The 10,441-nt window shown below is 53.2% G+C and overlaps 1 protein-coding gene across 1 annotated transcript; it reads left to right on the top strand.

Annotated features, from left to right (window-relative positions):
* Positions 1-6,642: 6,642 nt before the first annotated feature.
* On the top strand, positions 6,643-7,407 carry LOC147971473 (uncharacterized). The gene has a single exon (XM_087523983.1). The coding sequence runs from the start codon at positions 6,643-6,645 to the stop codon at positions 7,405-7,407; it is 765 nt and encodes a 254-aa protein (XP_087380109.1).
* Positions 7,408-10,441: the final 3,034 nt, after the last annotated feature.

Below are 10,441 nucleotides of genomic sequence, written 5' to 3'. Positions count from 1 at the left end.
ACGAAGCCTCTCTCTAATCTTCTCCAGAAGCACGTCAAGTACGTTTGGTCTCCGGAGTGTGATATTGCTTTCAACACTTTGAAAGAGAAGTTGATCACTGCTCCAGTTCTGACTCCACCTGATGAGTCCAAGCCGTACGAGGTCTTTTGTGATGCCTCTCTCCAAGGTCTTGGCGCAGTATTGATGCAAGAGAAGAAAGTTGTTGCTTATACATCTCGCCAGTTGAAGCCTAATGAGAAGAACTACCCCACTCATGATCTCGAGTTGGCGGCAGTTGTGCATGCTCTTTTGACTTGGAGACATCTTCTATTGGGAAGAAAAGTGGACATTTCCACTGATCACAAGAGTCTCAAGTACATCTTCACTCAGCCTAATCTCAACCTCAGGCAAACTCGATAGGTCGAAATGATTCAAGAGTATAATCCGAGTATCGAGTACACTCCAGGCAAGGCTAATGTGATTGCTGACGCTTTGAGCAGGAAAGCGTATTGCAACAGTCTGATTCTTAAGCCTTATCAACCCGAGCTTTGTGAAGCTTTCCGCAAACTTAATCTGCAAGTTGTTCCTCAAGGTTTCCTCGCCAACCTTCAAGTCTCTCCTACCTTAGAAGACCAGATTCGCCAAGCCCAGCTTCTTGATGCTATGGTGAAAAAGGTGAAGATTGGGATTGCCAAGAGTCAGTCCAAGTACAAGTGCTACCGCCTTGATGACAAGGACACTCTCTTCTTCGAGGATCGTATTGTTGTGCCCAAAGGTGAACTTCGTAAAGTGATCATGAACGAGGCTCACAATTCTCTCCTCTCCATCCACCCTGGGAGTACGAAGATGTATCAGGACCTTAAGCAAGCTTATTGGTGGACTCGAATGAAGCGCGAGATCGCTCAATTCGTGAATGAATGTGATGTCTGCAAAGAGTGAAGGCAGAACACCAAAGGCCAGCAGGTCTCCTCCAACCTCTTGCCATTCCAGAATGGAAGTTTGACCACATTGAAATGGACTTCGTGACTGGGTTTCCTAAGTCCAAGCGTGGCAATGATGCTATATTCGTTGTCATCGACAAGCTCACCAAAGTGGCTCACTTTCTGCCTATCAAAGAGTCGATCACTGCAGCTCAATTGGCGGAACTCTATACCTCTCGCATCGTCTCTCTGCATGGTATTCCTCAAGTGATCTCTTCAGACCGTGGCAGCATCTTTACCTCGAAGTTTTGAGATTCTTTCCAGAAGGCCATGGGCACTAACATCCGCTTCAGCACAGCTTTCCATCCTCAAACGAGCGGTCAAGTCGAGCGTGTCAACCAGATTCTTGAAGATATGCTCAGGGCTTGTGTGATCTCCTTCGGCATGAAGTGGGAGGATTGTCTTCCTTATGCTGAATTCTCCTACAATAACAGTTTTCAAGCAAGTTCGGGCAAGGCCCCTTTTGAAATTCTATATGGCAGGAAGTGCCGTACACCTCTCAACTGGTCTGAAACCGGTGAACGTCAGCTGCTGGGTAATGACTTAATCAGAGAAGCAGAAGATATGTGCAAAGTCATTCGTGATAACCTCAAAGCAGCCCAATCCCGCCAGAAGAGCTACTATGATAGTAAGCACCGTGATTTGGCTTTCGAGATCGGAGATCATGTTTACCTCCGCGTCTCTCCTATGAAAGGGAAGCTTGCCCCTAGATACATGGGACCTTTCAAGATTGTCAGCAAGAGAGGCGACCTCGCCTATCAACTCGAGCTTCCTTCAAACTTTGCAAATGTTCATGACGTGTTCCATGTCTCTCAGCTTCGAAAGTGCTTCAAGACTCCTGACCGCACCGTCAATTTCGAGGACATTGAGCTCCAAGAAGATCTCTCCTATCGTGAGCACCCAGTTGCTATTCTTGAAGAGACTGAACGCAAGACTCGCAACAAGTCAATCAAATTTCTCAAAGTCAAGTGGTCACACCATTCCGACCGTGAAGCTACTTGGGAACGCGAGGATCACCTCTGTTCTGAGTACCCGGAGTTCTTTCAGTCCTAGATCTCGGGACGAGATCTTTTCGTAGTGGTGGAGTGTTGTAACACCCCGGATGTAACTTTCCCTATTTGTACTCCAACTCTTGCCGTTTCCGGCGTTAAGTTATATTTATTTCTCGGGTTCGGGTCTTTGTCTCCGTGTGTTGTTTTCTTTGTCATGCATCTCATATTATGTCATCATGTGCATTGCATTTGCATACATGTTCGTCTCATGCACCCGAGCAATTTCCCCGTTGTCCGTTTTGCATTCCGGCACTTCGTTCTCCTCCGGTGGTCATTTTTAGCTTTCTTTCGTGTGTGGGGATGAAACATTTCCGGATTGGACCGAGACTTGCCAAGCGGCCTTGGTTTACTACCGGTAGACCGCCTGTCAAGTTTCGTACCATTTGGACTTCGTTTGATACTCCAACGGTTAACCGAGGGACCGAAAAGGCCTCGTGTGTGTTGCAGCCCAACACCCCTCCAATTTGGCCCAAAACCCACCAAACTCTGCTCCATGTCCTAGAGCGTTCGATCACGATCGCGTGGCCGAAAACCGCACCTCTTTTGGACTTTCCTAGCTCCACTTATGCCTATAAATAGACCCCTCCGTTTTCTTCTTCTTCCCCCCCGAAACCCTAGATCCGCCACCTCGCGCGCGCCGGACACAAGTCCCACCGACGGACTTTGTCTGCCCCGACGTCCGCCGAGACGTGGCGTCCCCTCATTCGCCCCGCGCCTCAGGCCCACATCGACGCCGCCACCAGCTCGCGGGGCCCGGGACGGGCCCTCCCGGCCCACGCGCGCCCCCGCGCCCTACTCCGCCCGAGCCGCGCGCGAGCTCGTCGCCGGCGCCCTCCGCCGCCGCCAGCCCGCGGCTGCCGCCTCGCCGGCCGCCCCTCGCCGCGGCTCCCGCCTCGCCGTCCGCCCTCGCCGCGGCTGCCCTCGTCGCCGGCGGGTCCTCCGGCGCCGGATCCGCCCGACCCGGGCCTCCTCCGACTTCCCCGGCGCCTCTCCGGCGAGAGCTCCGGCCGCAACGCCCCCTTTTCTTCCGGTGAACCTCGAACAGCTACAGTGCAATGCCGCGCCTCGGTTTCCGTGCGAAACCCTAGATCTGATCCGAGAGGTTGATTTTTTTTTTGCTCCCAGGAATTTCACTTCATATGCTCCTGTTCGAGGCCCCATAACTTTGCATCCGTAGCTCCGATTTGGGCATATAGCATATCAAAATGTTCGTCTCAACGAGTACATCATTTCATTCCATTGCATCATTTTCATTTGAGCTCATCTTGATGCCCAAAATGCTGTTAGAAGAGGGCTTCGTGAGTTAATTGTCAGATCTGCTAGTTCATCTTAGACTTTTGTCATTTTTGCCATGATTAATGTGTGCATGATATGCCTGTGAGTCCTTCATATGTTTTGTTAAGGATTTTGTATTCTTTCCAGAGGTGCAACCCATGCATTTTTAGGATGTGTGTGGTGACTTGTGCAAGCTTGCAAAGTGAGGCACTCGGTAAATCTGTTTTCAGAGACTTAGTTGTTTTCACTAAGTCTGGGATTATTTAGTTCATGATGCCATATGTTCAGCTTGTTTCCTAGTGATCCGTGCCTCTTTTGAGGATGATCAGTAAAGGAGTTTTGTTAATCATGTTATGATCTATCCCTCCATGTATTTGTTTGCAATTATAGAGCACCCTAGCTTGAGTCAATTAAGCTCTACTTTTGCTTCGTGGTGAATCTGGGAAGATCGTCAACTCGTTTGCGATTTTGCCGATGCTATTGTAGTTGACCCGCGCATGCTATGCCATTGTTATTGCCATATCTAGCTAGCATTTTGTGCCTTCTTAATGGATGTATGCCTACCTTGCCATGACTTGCACCATGGTGAGTGCATCGAGCTCGTTTACATGCCTTCGTGAGTTATATTTCAGCATGTCTCAGTTTTCACTAAGTCTGAAAACTGATTGTGTTTTAGCTATGTTCGTGTGCCCGTTAGTATATTTTGTGAACCCTTTTGGCCCCAGGTCAATTTGGGTCTTTTGTTAAGCTTGTTGAGTAGCTCCATGCCAGGTTCTTACTTGTCTTAATCAGGTCATGTATCATGTTGTTCTGCTGCTCCGAAGAGGGCTTCGTGATCTGAAATTTCAGACAAGTGTTAATTTCACTAAGTCTGGAATCTGTTTTGCATTTGCGTTTTTGCCTGCTTGTTTGAACCTCATAATGGATGATTTGGCCATGGCTTAGTGCTAGGATTTTGTTAAGCATCTTGTGTGCATCCCTGCCATGTATTTTGTTTTCATGTTTGGGTGCTGTAGCATGTTCGTTTCATTGCATTTAGATGCCTACTTGCTGTAAATCACAGACCGGTGTCATTTTTGAAACGCTTGCAAACCGTAACTTCGATTCCGGCGTTCTTTATATCGTTTTCAAGCGATTTCATCTCATCTTTCCAGTGGCGCCCTTGGAATTCCAAGATGAGGCCAGTTTCATGCATTTCCTGTCATATCTTGCATTTTGCATCCCGCATCGCATCCCGCATAGCATATCATCTTTGCATCATATCGCTTGATCCTTGCACGTGGTTGATTGTGTCCTTGTTGCTTGTTTGTCTTGTATGGGTAGAGCCGGGAGACGAGTTCGCTACCGAGGAGCCCGTTGAGTTTGCTTGTGAGGATCCAGTCAACTCTGACAACTGTGCAGGCAAGATGATCATACCCTCGAAATCACTACTATCTTTGCTATGCTAGTTTGCTCGCTCTTGCTATGCCAATGCTTCGATGCCTACCTTTTTCTTGTCAGCCTCCCAATTGCCATGTTGAAACTCTAACCCACCATGTCCTAGCAAACCGTTGATTGGCTATGTTACCGCTTTGCTCAGCCCCTCTTATAGCGTTGCTAGTTGCAGGTGAAGAGTGGAGGCCCTTCCTTGTTGGAACATCATTTATTTACTTGTTGGGATATCATTATATTGTCATGTTATCTTAATGCATCTATATACTTGGTGAAGGGTGGAAGGCTCGGCCTCTCGCCTAGTGTTTTGTTCCACTCTTGCCGCCCTAGTTTCCGTCATATCGGTGTTATGTTCCCGGATTTTGCGTTCCTTACACAGTTGGGTTATAATGGGAACCCCTTGATATTTCGCCTTGATTAAAGCTTTTCCAGCAATGCCCAACCTTGGTTTTACCATTTGCCACCTAGCCTTTCCTTTCCCTTGGGTTCTGCAGACTCAAGGCTCATCTTATTTTAACCCCCCCGGGCCAGTGCTCCTCTGAGTGTTGGTCCAAACCGTCAGCCGCCGGTGGCTACCAGGGGCAACTCTGGGCTGGCCTACCGGAAGTTGAGACAATCTGAGTGTGTCCTGAGAAAGAGATATGTGCAGCTCCTATCAGGATTTGTCGGCACATTCGGGCGGTGTTGCTGGTCTTGTTTTAACCTGTCGAAGTGTCTTGAGTTACCGAGATACCGAGTCTGATCGGAACGTCTTGGGAGGAGGTATATTCCTTCGTTGACCGTGAGAGCTTGTCATGGGCTAAGTTGGGACTCCCCTGCAGGGATCGAACTTTCGAAAGCCGTGCCCGCGGTTATGGGCAGATGGGAATTTGTTAATGTCCGGTTGTAGATAACTTAAACCTTAATCAATTAAAATGAATCAACTGAGTGTGTTACCGTGATGGCCCCTTCTCGGCGGAGTCCGGGAAGTGGACACGGTGTTGGAGTTATGTTTGTGCAGGTTATTCTCCTAGATTCTCGCTCGCGCCTTGCCTCCTCTTCTCGCTCTCTTTTGGGAATAAGATAGCCACCATATATGCTAGTCGCTTGCTACAGCTCCACATATATTTGCCTACCCTGCCTATAAGCTTAAATAGTTTTGATCGCGAGGGTGCGAGATTGCTGAGTCCCTGTGGCTCACAGATTACTATAACTCCAGATGCAGGTCCAAGTGATTCCGCTCCGGGTGACGAGTACGAGCTCAAGTGGGAGTTCGACGAGGACTCTCAGCGTTACTATGTTTCATTTCCCGACGATCAGTAGTGGTGCCCAGTTGGGGGTGATTGGGACTGTGTCGCATGTTGGGTTCTCTTCTATTTTGGCACCGTAGTCGGGCCATGAGTGTTTTGGATGATGTAATGTTATTTATGTACTTGATTGACGTGGCGAGTGTAAGCCAACTATGTTCTCCCCTTTATTATTCATATCACATGGGATGTTGTGAAGATTGCCTAACTTGCGACATATGTCTTCAATGCGATTATGTCTCTAAGTCGTCCCTCGACACGTGGGAGCTATAGTCGCATCGAGGGTGTTACAGCCAGGTAACAGTAACCAGCCCCCGAAAAGACCCCCGAGCGGTGGGGCCGGCCTGTCGGCCAAAGGGTCGGCAGCCGGCGGGCCCACCAGTCGGCGGGCCCCACCAGTCGGCGGAGAAGCCGGCGGGCGTAGACACAGACGGCTGGGGCCCTCACCCAGCCAGATTACCATTGTACCCCTGGGGTAGGCCTATATAAACCCCCCAGGGTTCCCATGCAGGGGAGATCACTCTTTGGATAGATTTTAGACACCACAAAGAGAAGAGGAGCGGTCTAGCCTGGCCCTCCCTCATCCTTTCACCGAACAGCTCAAGGAGCATTCTGTAGCAACCCACCGAGCTAGTGATCATGCGGAGACCCCGCAGAGCAGCATTAGGAGTGTTATCTCCACGGAGAGCCCTGAAGCTGGGTAAGATTCGCCGGCGTGCATGTCTTCGCCTTATCCCGTTTCTAGGCACCGGCGATGTTTTATTGGCTCCCACAATGATAAGCCATCCATTGGCATATGGTGCACCAACCACCCGACATTTGGCGCCCACCGTGGGACCAGGTGCATCGTCGTCCGGAGACCTGCTCTGGACGGGAACCCTCTTCCTTCCCAACGTGCGTAGCCAGCCTGGCTCGCCCGATGGCGCTTGCCCCGACGCGCTGCAAGACGTCGCCGACGCCTGCACGGCAAGCTGCCTCGCCGATCTTCTTGGCGAGGCTCGCATCTCTGACGAGCCCGCATCCGACGCGGGCACAGACTGCCCCAAGAGCCACCTCGTCAGCCTCCTCGATCAACTCCACGTCTCCGGCGAGCTTGCCGCGGACTTGGAGTCGGTTGGCTCCACCGACCCGATGCTCGTCAACTCCGACACGGCATCCCTTGACGCCTTCCCCACCAACGTGGTGGTCATCAACGACCCTCTTCCTCAAGCCGACAGCAGCGGCAGTGCCATTACCGAGGTGCTGGTTATCAGCCACGACGCCTCCTCAGGCGAAAACGCCCACGACGCTCTGCAGGCGGCGCTGCACGACTTGTCCGTCCCCGTCCTGGCCGACGCGGACGCCAAGACATTGGAGGCGCGCCGCCCGCCCTCGTTGCGGAGGGCCAGAGGCTCGCCACCATGAGACGCCTCACCGAGGCTCACCAGCGCGAGGTCGACCGAGCCGCCTTCGGCACGCCGCCTCCCGACGGGCCGAGCCACGTCGGTATTGTCAAGAAACACGGCGCGGCTATCGCCGACATGCTGGGAGCAGACCGCCCAGTCTATGCCACGCCTCTCGAGAACTTGCGTGCCGCCCAGGCGGCCGTAGACGAGTTGAATGGGCTGGGGCCCGATGAGCTCCCTTACATGACCAAACGCATCCAGCAACTTATCGACGCGGTCACAGAGCGGCATGAAGCCGGCGTCCGCGCCGAGAGTCCTCCCCCGCGCCGAGAGCACGGTGCGACGTCCCGAACGCCGACCGCGGGCAACACCCACGCGAGAAAAGAAAAGGAGCCGGCTGCCAGCCGCAGCCGGACTTGAATCTCCATCGAGCGTGACGCCGAGGGCCGCCCTCGAGCCGTGGAGTGGCGGGGCAACCCTCCTCCTCCTCCGCCTTGTGGGGAGAGATACCCTACCCCGCCGCCTATCACGCACCCGACTCTCAGCGGTCGGCTGGGTCGTTGCGAAGGAGTCGGCGAGAATGATGCCCGCCACCGGATCGACCGCCTTGCGCGATCCTTGGCCCTGGAAGAAGAAGGTGATGTCGGCCTGTCTTGCTTCGGCCCCCGCATCCGCGACGAGCCCTTCCCCAAAGGGTTCTCGCTCCCAAGAGACACGCCCAAGTACAACGGCACCATGAAGCCGGAAGATTGGCTGATCGACTACTCCACCGCGTTTAGCATCGCAAACGGCAACAGGCGTGTTGCCGTAAAATATGTGCCCCTCATGCTCCAAGGCATGGCGCGCACCTGGCTTAACAGCCTCAAGCCTTACAGTGTCAACAGCTGGCTAGACTTCACTGAAGCCTCATACGCAACTTCACCAACACCTACAAGCGGGCTCCTAAGCCCCGACAGCTCTCCTTGTGCGTCCAAGGGCCCAACGAATTGACTCGCGACTACCTCACGCGGTGGGCCGAGCTCCGCAATTCCTGCGAGGGAGTGCACGAGGTCCAAGCTATAGAGTACTTCACCGTCGGGTGCCGAGAAGGCACCCTCCTCAAGCACCGACTCCTCTGTGACGAGCCGACTACGCTTGACGAGCTACTGGTCATAGCTGATAAATACGCCACGGCCGATTCCTCGATGAAGACCGAGCTCCGAGTAGACGCCTCCGGGAAGGTGCTCGCTCCGAGTCCCAAGATGCCGGCTGGAGAATCCAGCCGATGCCCGCACCAGAATGACCACAAGCGCAAGGCTCCCCTCCCGCCTTCCACCAGTCGGCAGGTGGCCACAGTCGAAGATGAACAACCCGAAGGACGGCCCGCACCCAAGAAGCAGAAGGGCGGCAGGCCGGCTTGGCAGCCGACTTTCTCCTACGAGCAAGCACTTGATGCCCCCTGCAAGTTTCACAGCGGCGCGAAGCCTTTAAACCACACAACCAGAAAATGCCATTGGCTCACTCGGATCTCCAAGGGTGAGGGGATGGCGCCGCCTCCGCCTGCTGGTCAGCTGCCTCCGGCTCCTCCGCAGCCGGCCACTCGACCAGCGGTCGGGGCAGTTCAAGACGAGTGCCCCGACGAGCATGCCGACTACGTCGTCTTCACCAGCCAGCCAGAAGATCGGCGTAGCCGGCACCGACAACACCAAGAAGTCAACGCAGTCGCCTCCAACAACCCAGAATTCATGCACTAGTCAAAAAGGCCTATTAGCTGGAGCCGGACAGATCACCCAGAGGTGATGCCGTCTCCCGGCTCCTACGCATTGGTTCTGGACGCCACCCTCGCTACGGAAAGGTGAGCCGCCCGTCTCTCCTGTGTGCTGATAGATGGTGGGAGCAGCATCAATATCCTATACCGCGACACCATGGAGAAGCTGAGCATCAAGACAAAGCAGCTCATGCCCGGTCGGACTGTGTTCCATGGCATCGTACCCGGCTTGTCCTACTCCCTAATCGGCAAGAAGATAGATGTCCTCTTCGGGGACAAGGATCATTTTGTCCGAGAGGCGGTGTGGTTTGAAGTGGTGGATCTAGAGAGCCCTTACCACCCGTTGCTTGGCCGACCCGCCCTGGCCAAGTTCATGGCTGTACCCCATTACGCCTACCTCAAGATGAAGATACCAAGTTCCAAGGGCATCATCACCATAGCCGGAGACTACAAGAAATCCTCCGAGTGCGTGGCTGCCAGCAGCCGGCTGGCCGAGTCCCTTGTAATTGCTGAAGAGAAGAAGATACTGGACCGAGTCGTGGCCATGACCGGCAAGCAGCCGGCCCCTTCCCCCGATCCCAAGGAGTGTGGTGCCCAAGGTTCCTTTCAGCCGGCCAAAGAAACAAAGAGGGTATCTCCGGACCCAGATCACCCAGAAAGGTTTGCCACCATTGGGGCAAACCTGGACAACAAATAGGAAGGCAAGCTCGCCGATTTCCTCCGTGAGAATCGAGACATTTTCGCATGGTCCCCCAAGGACATGCCGGGTGTGCCGAAGGCATTCGCCGAGCACAAGCTACATGTCCGAGAAGGTGCGAAACCAGTCAAACAGCCTCTCCGCTGAGTATCGGAGGAGAAGAGAAGGATTGTGGGAGAAGAGATAGCCCGGCTTCTGGCAGCCGGCTTCATTATGGAAGTTTTCTTCCTAGAATGGCTCGCCAACCCGGTCCTCGTGCTGAAGAAAAACAACAAGTGGCGCATGTGTATAGACTACACTAGCCTCAACAAAGCTTGCCCCAAAGATCCCTTTGCCTTGCCAAGGATTGATCAAGTAATAGACTCCACAGCCGGATGCGAGCTGTTGAGCTTCTTGGATGCTTACTCAGGCTACCACCAGATAAAGCTGGATCCAGCTGACCGCCTGAAAACCACCTTCATCACACCATTCGGAGCCTTCTGCTACCTGACTATGACATTCGGCTTGAGAAATGCCGGTGCCACTTTTCAGCGTTGCATGCAGAAATGCCTCCTCAAGCAGCTCGGCAGAAATGCCCACGTCTATGTAGATGATATTGTGGTGAAGACG

This window comes from Triticum urartu, chromosome 5A, assembly GCF_056163025.1.
Source record: "Triticum urartu cultivar PI428250 chromosome 5A, HENAU_Tu73, whole genome shotgun sequence".
NCBI classification, from domain to species: domain Eukaryota; kingdom Viridiplantae; phylum Streptophyta; class Magnoliopsida; order Poales; family Poaceae; genus Triticum; species Triticum urartu.
The sequence above is the reverse complement of the archived record's forward strand: the minus strand, read 5'-3'. Positions and strand labels throughout refer to the sequence as shown.